The sequence below is a fragment of the Anabrus simplex genome, chromosome 1 (genome assembly GCF_040414725.1).
Source record: "Anabrus simplex isolate iqAnaSimp1 chromosome 1, ASM4041472v1, whole genome shotgun sequence".
NCBI lineage: Eukaryota > Metazoa > Arthropoda > Insecta > Orthoptera > Tettigoniidae > Anabrus > Anabrus simplex.
The window spans coordinates 1542970129-1542985849 of NC_090265.1; the positions used below are offsets into that span (position 1 = coordinate 1542970129).

Genomic DNA, 15721 nt, shown 5'->3' on the forward strand with positions numbered 1-15721 from the left:
CTGTGTTGTAGCCCACATAATTAAATGTGAATTATTTTACTTCTTGATGACCAGATTATTTGTCTCTGATACTCAACAATTCACTGACCATTGTTGTTCCCTCTGTGTCCAGTTCATTGTGGGTATAGGTTTTCCATTCTTTCATCTGACATGTCTGTTGAGTGTTGATAAACTTGACCATAATAGGTGCTGTTACTTATTCCTGTATTGACTTCTTTAAACTTATGAAAAACTATTTAGAATAGTAATGTGGTTAAATCTGCCTTGTTACCAAGCTCGATAGCTGCAGTCGCTTAAGTGAGGCCAGTACCCAGTATTCGGAAGATAGTGGGTTCGAACCCCACTGTTGGCAGCCCTGAAGATGGTTTTCCGTGGTTTCCCCATTTTTACACCAGGCAAATGCTGGGGCTGTATCTTAAGGCCACAGCCACTTCCTTCCCACTCCTAGCCCTTTCCTGTCAATCGTCTCTAGAAGATCTATCTGTGTCGATGCAACGTAAAGCAACTTTTAAAATAAATTCTGCCTTGTGGATACACTTTTTGTTAATGAAAATTATTGTTCTCCAAACATGTAGATGAATAAATAAATATTCTCTTCATCAGTAATACAACATCAAGGAAATTATATTTTCTATGATTCTTTCATTTAGATGGTGGTCATTTCCAGTCCATCATGAGCTCCAGTAAATGTGATTTGAGGTCTTATGACAACTCATGGCTGTCACATCTTTTCTTTGATGTACATCTTCAGTTGGTAGTCTTACTGATCATTTTTTTAATACTTCATTTTAGAATGGATGCATAAGTTATTTTACCCTAGTTGTTGTTCATTCCAAAATCATCCAGTTGCAGACATGTTTTTTAATTCCCTCCAGCTTTTTATTGATCTGTTTTGATGTAAAATGAAAATATTGCTATAATTTCTTTCAGATGACCTTCACCGTCTGTGGGAACTACTGTTGTCAAAACTGGCTGAGAAGGGCATGAAGCTTCAACAAGCTCTAGTGTTGGTACAGTTCCTTCGTCAGTGTGATGAAGTGATGTTTTGGATCAATGACAAGGTATGTAGGAATTCACATTACTGCAGGGAGAGCCGGTACACAATTTTGTCACTCTCTCCACTTTTCCCTCGATATTCAACGTCCGTTCTTTATCATATTGTGATAGATCATATATGATTTTGGAATTGTCTTCAGGATGGATGCCAAAACACCTCACTGAAGAACAAACAAATGGACAGTGTCTTGGCCTGAGGAAGGTGGTGATATGTTAAACCACACTGTTACAGGAGACAAAACGCGGGTATCCCACATCATTCTTGTATTAAAGCAGCAATCCTTGGAGTGGATTTATTCAATGCCACCAGTGAAGAAGAAATTGACAGTTTCCACATGGAAGATCTTGTGCATGGTTTTCTGGTACAGACGAGGTGTTTTGCTTGTTGTAATTCTTGTCTTGGAATGCAAGTCACCAAGGATGGCTGTTGTGGCACTACAAAATCTGCATCATTCAGTTCAGAACAGAAGGTGTGGAGTACTTTGCTATGGAATTGTCTTGCTCCATGACAATGCCAAACTGTATTCAGCCAATTAACCCAGGACTTCATCAATCATTTGATTGGAAACATAAACCACCACCACCTACTACAATTCTGATTTGGCATAAAGTGTTTTCCATCTTTTACTTCACCTAAAGAAGATCTTTGGTAGCGAGTGTTACGATGATGATCTCAAGGGAGTGCAGACATGGTTTTCTTTACAGGCAGTGACATTCTATGATGAATCCATACAAAAAATAGTCTGGGTTGTGATAAGGGCCTTAATAACAATGGAAATCTTCTGGAGAAGTAGATTATGCTGTGTAGAATTCAAAGAAAAATATTTTCAAAATGTTTTTTCTTTGAAAAATATGTTAGTACTTTCTTAAAAATTGTACATTGTACATACGTACATGCAAATGTCCATGGTTTGTATGGGAAAACTTTAATTTCTATAGCTTAATTGTAGTGTTCTATTTATGCTTTCTTCAGTATTGATTTTCTGACATAAGGGTATGCAATTTTTATTTTTCAATATCTATATATATATATATATATATTTTTTTTTTTTTTTTTTTTTTTTGTAAAATTAAGTATTGAAAAGGATGGCTGTTGTGTGGCATAAGACATGAAAGCTGAAGAACGCATGACACGTTTAAAAAGGTCAAGTTTGCGATCTGATTCCTGGAACAGCTTATAAAAATATTGCTAAAAGAATTGTGTACTGTACTGTAATATCTCTCCTGCATGTGATTTTCTGCAATAGTGCAGCTTATCTCATTAACAATGTTCTGAAATAGATTTTTCTGAGTTGTTGTGGGTGATAATGTGTGTGTGAAAGCAGCTCAGGAATGAACTGCCTTTGGGCTCACTGTCAGGTCTCTCTCCTCTTCTGTTCAGTCAGTACATCACAGAAGTGTTATAGTTTCTGGGAACTTATGACTGGGAAATTGCTACTCCACATGCGAGCGTAGAGACCCCACAAGATACACATAAGTAATGGAAAGGAGCAAACGAGTGACATATCAAGACATTTATATAGAAAGATAGGAGGACATGAGATGAACACAATGGCAAGTCAGCATTGGAGAGGGAGAAATTGAAAAGAAGACGAGCACAAATATTAAAACACAAAAGGTTGAAGAAACTCTCTTAATCTTCATACAATGTTGACTTCAAGTAGATAGACTCTCTTCTTATTTTTCTACTTTAATTTCTTCTCCGCCTTTGACGGGCGCATTTATTTTCCCCCAGTTTCGTCTGGAGGGTGGACTTCTAACATTCATTGAGGAGCCATCTTCACTGATCTTCAATCTTGATGTGGGAAGTGTGGGATAAGAAGAAAGGTGGATTAAGTTCAGTGAAAGGGAAGAGATTAAAAAATGGATTATGCTACTTTACAATTGTAATCATACAAATTTTATCTGTTTATACCAATCATTTTTAAATGTGCTTCAATTGTATAACTTTGTGTAGATATCTCTGAAGGTGATTAAAACCAGCTAACCACAAAATACTAGATTAAAATAAATTCACACTTCTATCATTCACTTTATACATATTTGGTAAATTTGTTCTCATTTTAACACATTTTAATTATTTCATAAATGTACTATACTTCAAACATGTAATGTATTTAAGGAAACACACATGCAAGTTTTGTTTTATTTTTAGGAGACCTTTGTTACTACTGACGAATTTGGCCATGATCTGGAGCATGTAGAAGTGCTTCAGCGCAAGTTTGATGAGTTCCAGAAAGATATGGCTTCCCAGGAATATCGTGTTACTGAAGTTAATGAACTGGCTGAAAAACTTGTACTTGAAGGCCACCCAGAAAGGGATACTATATATCGTCGTAAAGAGGTTAGTTGACAAAGACATTCATATAATTGGTAATTTATGATTTCCATTAAACTGTGTTCTGTTTTATCTCCTGCCTTTTGGGAAATTTGTGGTAACTTCTGTGTACCATCTCTGCTAGAGGATATATTGAAATTGTGTACAATAGTTTGTATGTTTGCAAGTATCCCTCATGTATTTTTGAGTGATTTTTCATCTAGCAACATCGTCCCATTCCACAATTTTCCTCCTTCTAATACTGATTTGAATACAGCAAGAGTTACTAATCCACATAATTTCCACTGTATCATAACTGCAGTATTTACTTCTGTGTCCATTAACCCAGGAGCACTCGCAGTGATATTTTTTTGCCAGAACTTGCGCACGGTCTTTTCGACCGCACGGGATCCATGGGCCATTATTTAATGCAAAAAATTATCTTTTCGAACACAATACACCGAAATGTCATATCATAGCTTTATTACACAAATGTATGTCTAATCAGCTGAGAAAATATTCTACAAGACACAAAATAAAGATATATTCATTTCAATCGACTACTTTGAACATCTGTCCGTCAGAACTTATGGCTACCGATGTTTAAAAATTGAACTCTGGAAATGTAAAATGCAAACAATAATAAACATTAAAGAATGAAAACCCACTCTAGTCCCAATGCACCAGTCATTAGTAATTTATCACCTATGCCTGCTTTAAAACAAATCTCGGAACTTACCACTGAGTGCAATACAGGAAAACCGTTCAGAACTTGCCAGATCTCGCAAATGCTGAAGAATTTGGTCATCATCCCACTCCTCCTGTACGATTTCAACATTTTTCTCTGGACACATGATGGCCATGTGTGCTCTTTACATATGAAACGTGAACATGAAACACGTTTAGTTTTGGTTTTCCGATTCTTCTTTCTGTCACAATAAGCACAGCGACCATCGTCTGTCTGATTTACAGTTTAGTGGCGTTGGTCCTCTTTTTCAATACCCAAAATGCTACGCAAACACATCTTTACATCAGGAACAATGCAGTCATTCGATGCACGATGAATCATGTAACCATTTCGTAGCATCATTGAGAGCTCCTTCAAATATTTCCGGCGATTTATGCAACTTCCGTTAGGCCTGTCTGTAAAAATAATAAAACTGTTGATGGCAGGAATGTTCAAAAGCATGTAGAATAATGTTAGGGGCCAGCGATTGCTGATTCTAGAGACAGAGTATTCAGACTTCATTCTGTCTACGATATCAACGCCCTCTTTCGTGAGGTTATAAAAAGTAAGCATCTCGGCTTTGTTCGCTTCTCCTGAATCTGGGTCTATGTTATCTCCTTCATGTATCGTAGAAAGAAGTACATTTTTGTATTTTCTTGGCACATATGAGAGATGTGTTTGCTGTCCTCTATACGCAAACAGGCTAGTATTTGCTCTACGGGGCTTGGTTTGAACAAAAACTGGAGGAATTTGTGGTTTATTTTTCTTCATCGTTCCCACGATTGTAAGATTGTGATCGTTGAGCAATGATTCGGCTAGTGGTACTGAGGTGTACCAATTGTCCATGGTAATTTTGCGTCCAGACCCGGAAATTGGTTGAACTAGCCTCTCGACTACACTTTTGCCACTGTTAACTTGATAAGGCCCTTCCGGTTGTTTTCGTACGTAAACTTCCATTTTATACGTATAAAATGTTCTGGCATCTACCATGGAAAATACTTTGATGCCGTATTTATCCGGCTTATTTGGATTATATTGCGTGAATGGGCAACGGCCACGAAACTCCTGTAACATCTCATCTATTGTGAGATATTCACTAATTGAATAATATTTCATGCATCTGGTCACAAAGTCCTCAAAGATCTTCCTGATGTGAGATAATTTATCAACTTTCACCCTGTTACCTCGATCATTTATATCATCAAACCTGAGTGCACGTTAGATAAACTGGAATAGTGTTCTGGACATTGTTAGGCGAAAAGCTTCAACGCCCGCCCCATCTGTAGCCCATAAGTCCAAGTTCAAATGTCTTGATTTGACTACACCTGCCAAGTAAAGAAGGCCAATTACAGCCTTGAGTTCTACAATATTTGTATTGGCAGCATCACGTGGCTGGCTATAGTTAGTCCAATTTTTGTCAATCCATAGATTAGTATATGCTACAATATCCTCCAGTACACCGTCAGGGAAATACAACTGCCAGGCTTCTAATGAAGATTGGACATGTCTTGCCTCCCTTATTGCACCTGGTAAATGAGAAGGTTTCACTATATTCCGTTTTCTTTTACGGCCTGTTTTACACATTACATGAGCATCCCACTTTGTTTTATTATCCTTACCAAGCAGATGTGGTACTTGATCAGGCTCCACGCAAGGTTTGTCTATATCATCTTCAGATTCGCCAGACTCCTCACTTTCCGTATCATGTTCACTTTCATTCACTGAATGATTCTCGTCATCAGATGCTGTAGTGTCATCAAACGGTTCACAATCACTATCATCATCTTCAAACAAATAGCGCCTTGCAGTACGCTGTTGTCGTTGAAGAGCTCGGCTCACTAAGTCTTCTTTCTCTACGCTTCGCAGAAATTGATCAGTCCTCTCTATTTCCTTCGGATCCATGTTTTCTAACATGAAACATAACACTACACGCAGAAAGAACTATTAAGACTCGCAGTATGGAACACAAACAAAAGAACAGCGCCAAACGCAAGGCCTCGCGCGGTGGAAAAGACCGCAACTTCTGTCTAGGTCAGAGTTTCTTCCTCCCGGTAACAATGGACAACAAATTTAGATTAACTGTTATTGCACTAGCGTTGTCAACTCTCCAGCATAGGATAAGAGAAGCAAGAGCAAGACGAGATGTAAGCTCATTGCAGATTACAAGTGAATAAATGAATGTGCGGTCGAAAAGACCGCGCGGCGAGGCCTCGCGGGTTATGGTAAAAGCAACTTTTCTTGACATCAGGTTTAAAATACTAAATTATATCTTTTGACCCCCTTGAAACAAAACGAACCCCATGACTCACAGCCCGATTGCCTTGCCTTACCAAACCACCACTGCACAGCCTCAAGGCCTGCAGATTACAAAGCGACACATGGTCAGCATTATGAATCCAAACCGAACCACTGGTGTTCGTCCGGCCTGCTTTCCAGATACTTCGAACAAGGAGAAACCCCTGGAGTTCTCTGGAATCCAAAAGCTCTGCGTTTAACTTTCTACATGTTTCAGTGTAATTGGACCATTGTTTTTCAAACAACCTGGAGGCCTCCAGCGATGTAACAAGACGATGACAGTGGCCGAGGGCCCTGGCCTTGCGCGCTTGGCTCTTCTCTGACTGGTTTTCTGCAACGGCAAGGGGTGGGGGTTCTAACGCAGTGACATTACTCGCGGCTAGTCCAGGCTAACTTCCTCCTTCCATAGCCATGCATTAAGATGGCGGACACAATCACGGCATAGAATATTAGAAAATTCTATCCTGCAGTAGTGTGAACTGTAAATTATCATTGTGTTACAGTTTTCTTTTTCTCTAATCGTGTACCTTCACAATTGGCTATAAACTATTTGCAAGAACTTTGTGGAATCATGTCGTACTTCCTAACATTCAGCCTTTATATTCTTCTCTAAAATGTGTTATGTACTATTGCACTGTATTGTTTTGTTTAACCTTTATTGTATTGTGCTGTATAAACTTAAAACCTATTATTTCAGAACAGAATATGCATGCTAAATAGGGCTCTTATAGCCCTCAGCATATAATTCTAAAATAATCTTTTTTTTTTTCAGTTGGCTTTTACGTTGCACCGACACAGATAGGTCTTATGGCGACAATGGGACAAGAAAGGGGTAGGAGTGGGAGGGAAGCAGCCATGGCTTTAATTAAGGTACAGCCCCAGCATTTGCCTGCTGTGAAAATGGGGTAACAATGCTAAACCATTTTCAGGGCTGTCAACAGTGGGGTTTGAACCCACTGTGTCCCGAATGCAAGCTTACAGCTGCATGCCCCTAACCGCAGTGATATGTGTGCCTTGTTGGACATTTTTCCACTCTATTATTACATATATGCATTTAGAGAGATTCTCTGTTAACACTAATCAAAGGTAAAATATGAAAGGGGTTCTACACTACGAAAAATGAAGGTATCAGTTGAAGAAACACATGGGCCTTGAACGGTGTGAAAATGCATCCCTAGGCCTCCAGAAGTAATACAGCTGGGGTCAGAAAACAGCAAGAGTTGGCCAAGTGAGGTCGGACAGGATAGATGAACGTGAGGAGCCTGACCAAAGTAAGTGGAAGCAATGCCAAGACTTGGCTAAGGGCCCCGTGGTCACCAACCCACACTTCCAAGTTCAGAGCCCTTGGTGGGGGGGGCACTTAGGTGCCTTTTACAACAGGTAGGGAATATTGGGTTATTATTGTACAGCACCCACCCACAGGGGGATTTGAGCAGGGTGAAACAATCTATTCGACAACCCTTCAGTTAAGTCAGTTGTCCCCGTACGTTACTTCATTTCCATCTCGACGGGGACCCCATCGTCTGAAGTACAAATTCTTAGTGACGGTGTTACTTTTGTGTTTTATATGCTGTTTAGTAATTTATTTATTTATTCATTCAACTTGTTCTAAAAATAAACAATAGCTTATTGCACTCTTCAGCAATGAGTGCATACGTTATTCCATTATTAGCATCGGAATGCATACTTTTGTTGTCACGTTCTCATTAGCTGTAAGGTATGCTGAAATCGGGAAGCCACTCCAGAAAATTTAAATGTATTTCAGATGCCAGAGAATATCAGATGACCCCCACATAATACTGTAACTTTTGACAGAATTAGATGACACTGGCAATAACACAGAAGTAACTGGAGACTTCCAGTGAATTGGAGGATGGCTTTGAAGAAGATCATATCAGAGTAATTGACAGTGAATCTGACCCCTATTATAACCCACAGTTAAATGATTCCTGTGATTCTGACAAGACAGGAAGAAAGATGTGATGTGATCCTGAACCAGTGTACTCTGAACACAAATGATCAATGCTTTCATCCAAAACCCGCCATGTGGACACCCGCCATGAACATCTATATACAGTGCACTTCCGATAATTCGCGGTAATTAATGCACGCACTTCCGCGAATTATTGAAAACCGGAAATTATCCAGTCGTTTTTAAGCCTGGTAAAAACAAAACCAGAGGTTAAAATAATGAAATGTATTTTATGAACAAGCAGATAATAATTATAACACTTCACATTGTATTGTAAGACACATTAGAGAAAAATTACAAAATGCCATGTGGTTTATGCCAACATTCATATCTAATGAAATCACTTTTTGTTTTTTAGACGATTGTTCATTTTTTCTAATTTTGGTTCGTACATTTCTCAAGAGAACAATATCTGAAAATGAAAATTCATCTCTATTTCCTATGTAAGAGATAAGTGTGTCTATAGAGACACTAGCTATGCCGTGGGGAAACTTTCGGAGTTTCCATTGCATCACTCCCGCACTCGATATCATTTGAATCTGTCTTCCTCACCAACCGTCAAATTCTGTACAATATCCTCCTCACCTTCATGTCTGAAACCATAATCGTCCTTATCGATCTCTAACCACATAATAATGTCACTTTCTTCTGCATCTTGGCATTTATTCAGGTTTTTCAGTAATGATATCATCGTAGTGAGACTACGTTGCCCATTTGAAATATTGTCACTGAAGCCGGCAAATGCTTGCTCTTCACCTAGAACAGATTTCCATGATCGTGCGAGCGTAGTAGCAGTACTTTTGTCCCATGACTTATTGACTGCATGGAGAGCATCCAACAAACTGAAGTCCTTCCAAAATGTTGGAACATCGATGCCTTCCTCAACCAGTTGCTGTAACAGAGATGACCTGTAGTTCTTTAAAGCAGCAATAACACCTTGGTCCGTAGGTTGGAGAAAAGTTTCATTAGGGGGAAGGTATTTCACGTAAGTATCACCTTCTTTAAGTTCACTTTCGTGTGGATGAGAAGGCGCATTGTCAATCAAGAGCACTGCTTTGATCAGCAGTGACTGCTTAATTAGGTAGGCCGTCACTTGTTTTACAAAATGATTGTGAAACCAGTCCTTAAATATCTGTGTGTCCATCCACGCTGCCTTTTGATGGTAGTACTGCAAAGGTACATTCTCTCGTTTAAAACAGTGGGTTTTCTGGATTTCCCTATCGCTAATAATTTTAATTTATGATCACCATTTCTCTAACACCTGATTACACACGTCATACATGCTGCCAGAGGTCCCATTTTGAACCAAGAACTTCGTTTAGCACCCTGGGAAAACACTGCGTCCGCCTCATTTTTATGCAAAAACTTGCTATAGAATACTTAGTAGACAGACTCCAGCCACAATTTCTGAAGTTGGGGAAGACATGCATTTTACATGTAAAAATGGAGTTTGAAGTTCCTTCATGTTCTCTTTATATTTTTAATTTGTTGTGTCTTAAGACTGGTTAAGCTATTTTAACAACTGATCTTTCAATCAATGGTAAAACAAAATGTTTTTAATGGAAGTTCTTAACATTTGCACCATTTATTTCAAGACTCGGTGAATGTTCATCAAGAAGACTTTCATACAAATAGTCTCATGAAAAAGAAATATTGTGTTAGACTTTCAAGATAGTGATATATGTTATTGTCCTCGGCTCATTGTCAATCAAGTCACATCATTCAAAGTTTTTAAGATTCAGTGAACTCTTGTTAGGAGGACGTTTACACAAAAGTTAAAGATAATTGGTGCTATATTTTTAGAAAAGAGGACTTTTAGGTTAATGTTACAAGTTAATGTTCACGGCTCATGTTTTTAATCAGGTCATTCCTCCTATCATTTATAAGATTAGTGTACACTTTTCATGCATTGTTTTTTCTACCTTACATTGTCATTGTATGTTTTTCTAATTTTGTGGCATCGAAACTGGTCCCATTAATAATAAAATCTTATAACATTGTATTGAATATGTGAACCCCACTCTTTTGTTCCCATTAGATTTATTTCATTAATGCCAGTTTTCTGAAGTAAACATTCACCCATAACATGCTAGTCATCAGCAGCAGCAGCATCTTGAATCAGGTCCAGTTTCATTGTTTTAGAGAATGAGTGCTGTCCACTTCTGTCCATGTAAGTGTCTTCTTCCATAACCTGCGACAAATCCAAACCTCGCGTAGCTAGATCATGTCTAATTTGATCGATGCATCTCTTTCTTGGCCGACCTCTTGTTCTTTTGCCTTTGAGTTCCTTCTCAGTCCACACTCTAGCTGTTCTTATTGGGTCCATTCTTTTGAGACGACGGAACCATTTAAGTCTGGTTTTGACACAGATTTCACTAAGGGGTTGTTTCACTTGTTTATTTTTTTCTGATTCACATTTCTTGAGAACTTCTTTTCCACTGCTGAAATTTTTGTTTCTTTGGATGCAGGTTTCTAGACTACGCAATGACTGGTACAAAGAAGCTTCTGCAGAGTATTCATTTTGATCGTAACAGAACTTGCTAATCCCAAAGTTTTCTCACAAGATGATAAAACTGTGCTCCGTTCTGTATTCTACTAGTGATTTCTGGAGATGATTAAGGGCCAGTTAACTAGATGTTAGGCCCCTTAAACAAGCATAAGAATCATCATCATGATCTAAAGATTGGCTATCTCATTTTACTGCACTGCTAAGATAGCAGAGCTGGTGTATTTGTTCCAACTTGGATCCATTTATCTATAGCATTTATAGAGTCTCAGTTGTACTTACAAGTCTTGATTCACTCTGTTCATCTCTTTAAAGTCTACAAGGTAAACCTGGCCCCAGAGCTGGCCCGATCAGGCATAAGAAATTACCGTAGTTATCTATCTGCTTGACTACTGTCACGGTTAAATATCTCAATGAGATATTTTGCTATACTCTCAAAACACTGAGATGAAATACAATCGTGTACATAATTATTTTCATTTCTCATTTGTCTATAAATGCGGCAAACTTCCCTCCCTGGAATGTAGCTGCGTTGCCCCTAAGCAAACAGTTCATCATATAGTGGAACAGTGCCCCCTGAGTGCTTATCAGGGTAGCCCAAAAGACTTTCTTGACCCAAATCCATAGACTAATTGCAGAGCTTGATGGTGAAATTGTAACCTACATAGTGTACTGTATATTTAATTTGTGATTGTGTGTTTTTTATTTTTAATGTCATACGCTAAATAATAATAATTCATTTCTCAGCGATTGTCCTCCTTTTCTGTTTGTGGAATTTCGGTAGTGGCTTTGCTTTCAAGTGTGAACAATTGACTTACTGTACTGGAAATGACTGCATCTCTACTTGATAAGTGAAAAGTAGTATACCGTATATAAAGTCTTGTTTGTTTGGCAGATATTTCATAGCAGTAGATTTAAATGAATGCAGTTATACAGCAGTATACTAAATGCCTTTTTAAGGAGGTAGATTTTAACACTATCATGTACAGAAAAGATTAAACTACTTGTAGAAAAGAAAATAGAACACACAAATATAGGATGTGAGACGCAAAGCTGCTGGGTTGCTCAGTTTTATGCACATTATTTATTTATCCATTTATTTACTTGTTTATTAATTGTATCACTTGCATAAAACACAAAACAATAGGTAATAAAGAAAGAAAAATAAGTCCATGATGGACTCTTTCCAACAGCCCGTATAAATTACAGTACATCCAAGTTCTTGAGTAACACCTGATAGGACACTCGGAGGTGATGCGGTAGATTCTTATTCTCATTCCCACAGTCACAGGCATCTGATGGTTTTCAACCCCATTTATATGCCAAGGCACCACAGCTTCCATGATTAGTGCATATCTAGTTTAATCGGGCCCATAACTGATGGGGAAGCTAGAATCCCGGGGGCCTTTTATTATGCTGTTTGACTTGCCCTTGTGGAGGTGCCTTGGTGGACCATTCTTCATTCCATTTCTGTTGTAGCTTTTATGCACATAAGCCTCCATGGGTGCAAGTTGAATGCTATATGGACGGTTTACATGACACTAGTCAGACCTATACTAACCTATGGGCTACCTGCCTGGCACCTTACTACTGCAGCAAACCTTTACAAATTAGAAGGAATCCAACATCGCGCTGAACGATTAATTAACAAGAACAGCTGTCTGCCATACCTCCCGTCAATCGCCTCTTCGTGTAAACAGAGGCATCAGCTTCTTGCACAAGTCCTTCGTGGGGGCCATTCACATTTCACCATTCCCTGGACTCTCCTTGTCCTATAGCTCCATTCACAGGGGCAAAGGGGTGTGTCTTATACCCTCTACCTTTGCGTGAACTGAATCCTACAAACTATAGATCATTCCACGTTAAGAAAACAGTACAGCTCTTGTGGACCAACAGGAAGTGAACACACCCCCTCTGAGACACCCATAATTCCTCGTGATTCAGGGATATTATACTGTACTTTGTAATGTGTTATGAAAAATAAAAAGGATGTGGCATTTTTGCCCTTAAGTTGTTAAAATAACTACATAACATTTTCTTTTTCATAAATACATTTGTAGGGGGGAATCACAATGCCAGAACAGCCATCGCTTTGTTGCCTTCCTTCATTTTCCTTCTTTTGTGTTACTCTGGTACAAGCCTTGTATAGTCCCTCGCTCTGAATTGCCGGCAGCTCATTTCTGTTGTGAAGTGATCTACTGTACAGTATTTGTTTGTTGTGTGTGGGTTTTTAGGCTTTAAATCCATGCATAATTGTCTTGTGTTGAGTGAGAGTTATGCAATAAGCCTATGTGTGTTATTTCTTTCCTTAACATTAATGGCCGGTTTCTGGAATGACAGTTGCCTGTAGATGTGTAGTTATGTCTCTTAACATGGTGATACATTTAAAATGAGTTTCCGAAACGACGGTTATTGGCTTCTTCACAGTTATCTCCGCAACGACTGGTAACTGCAGCTAGTGCTGTAGTTACCTTTATGTTAGAGCTGATACCAACAAATACCGGTTTGAGGCGCCACTCCATACCGTTTTGTACATGGTTTTATATTAGTTTCGTAAACATTAGTAAGTGATAATGAATTGGTTATAGTATATTTAGTCATTTGTGGTAGTTTTAACGTGCTTGGGTGTGCTGCAGTCTACAATATTTCGGTCAGTACATTTACTTCCACGTTATCCTTGGCTTCAATCACTGATTCCACTTGTATGGTGTCATCTGTCCCAGCTGTTTAGAGGTTACAATCTCCTCGGAGCATGGCGCTCCTACTGTAGATTCATCATCCAATACGGTAAATGAATTGTCAAATAAAATAGAACTCGAACCAACCGGATTTTCATCAGGCTCATATTGATCTTTCAGTGTAGGTATAATGTTAAGATCTTTCGTCAGGCTTTGAATCATGAGTCCCAACAGTTAGTGAGCACCCAATCGGAAATTATGGAGTATTTACCTTAATATTTACATTTATACTAAATAATCAATATCTTAGTTACCGGTATGCATTTAATATAAGCCTGCTGAATAATAAATATCTATTTTTCATTGCCTTTTTTAACATTATTATATTATATTATATGTGAGGTCTTGTACTCATACACCCAGTAAACATAAAACATTGGAATTATTTAAAATCTTGCAGGGAACTATAATTTGTTACCTTCTTATCTGTGTCAACACACTTCACACCCTGAGTCAGGGTTAGCTCGCTACGTTCGATTGAAATTGTCAAGTGGAATTCATGTCAGCAGTTATGAGAGTATTTTTGTCAATGCATGTTGTGTGGTCAGTGTAAGTAAAACATCTCAAATTACTAGTCCGTTGCAGTTCAGTTTGAGGAATACATTAGGGAACTACTAATGAAAAATTTAGTGATATGGCTATTGGCGATCGCAGTTTGTAATGCTTTCGTGTCATTCAAGTTGTGCCACGACGGCCCAGAAAAAAATGGAAATGGAATTCTTAAAGGGTTTGGCATCTGATCAGATCAAATTCATGTCAAAGAAGAATGATAAATGAGGGAGTTCCCGAGAGATACAAGCAGGAATAAGCAACATTTCGCATGTAAGACTCGGCGTCGAGATACGGAAGAAAAACTGAAGAAACGGCAATCTTGTCGTACATTTATAATGCAGTTGAAGAGAAAAACAATATATGCGTGTTTTAAGTAGAAGTTTTCAGTTTGTTTGCAATCTACTAAAAGAATCTGGAACAGCTGCAGTGAGAACAAATGGATATTGCATCATCAGTGCCGGAATGATAGGTTCCAAATTGTGCTGGTCATTTTCGTTTATGTGATTATTTTCGTTTATGCTTGTTGTGTTCTGGATCAGTGAAAAGTGATCAGTTTGCTAATTGCTGTGTATTTTTTATAACTTTACTGACGACAACGATCAAGGTGAAATTTAAGACTATCTCTGCATGCTGTGAATAAGAAAGAAGGAGAAATATACCTTTGCATTATTAGATCATACATATATTCATATTATGAGGGATTATTTCATGTTGAATCAGATTGATTGAGATGACTGTTTATATTTGCCAACCAATTTTCATTGTAGAAAACTACTGCTAGTGAAAATAACTAGATATTACCAAAATAACCCTAAAAACATTTGCAGAGAGACATCTATTGGAGGACGAGAGATACTAAACATGACGATAACTGTACTGTTCATCACCAGGGCTTATAAATCTAGATTTAAGTTTCTGGAAACTCATTAAAGTTAATAGCGTAGTTAAAGTTATAAGCGCATTTAGGTAACTCACAGGATACTGTGGTCTACCAGAAACCGGGCATAAGACTGTGATCTTTTGCAGAGTTATCTACACTGTTTATTTGCTGCATCTGTTTTCTAGCCTTTATTGCCTGGAGAAATTTATTAAATGCAATCAAATGCATCTCTCGCCCCTCGAGCCCATAAAAATTGTCTTTTCTCCCCCATTTGCCTTACACTTCAATGCTGAGATTTTTTATGTGCCATAGTTTACCTCTGATTCTGTACAAACCAAAAATAGCCCCTGTAAAAATTGTCCCGTTTAGTTCATAAAAATAATTTGTAGCTTAGTGTCTTCCGCTTTTTGACTTGAACTTAAATACTGAATTTCACAAATTTAACTGGTCGTTCTCCTGTGATGCTGTTGAACAGGGCCTTTTGATGTGGCAACCCTGTTGTCATAAGAGCAATACTGTTTTCTTAACATAGAATTTGCTATAGGTTTTTTGCTCATTTGGCCCAGCTTTGGAATGACCTCCCTGCCAATTTATTTATTTACAGAGTTTATGCCCACATTGGAGCACTTAAATCAGACTACAACAAATTTGTCTTCCTTTTCTTCTCCCAAAAAGTCT

The 15721-nt window shown here is 38.2% G+C and overlaps 1 protein-coding gene across 4 annotated transcripts in view; it reads left to right on the plus strand.

Annotated features, from left to right (window-relative positions):
- Positions 1–15721, plus strand: part of alpha-Spec (alpha spectrin) — a 459851-nt gene that overhangs the window by 78376 nt on the left and 365754 nt on the right. For all 4 annotated transcript variants that reach the window (XM_067138066.2, XM_067138067.2, XM_067138068.2 and 1 more), the window contains exons 5-6: positions 931–1061; positions 3212–3400. In XM_067138066.2, the coding sequence (XP_066994167.1) occupies positions 931–1061; positions 3212–3400 (320 nt within the window). The remainder of the gene's footprint in view (positions 1–930; positions 1062–3211; positions 3401–15721) is intronic.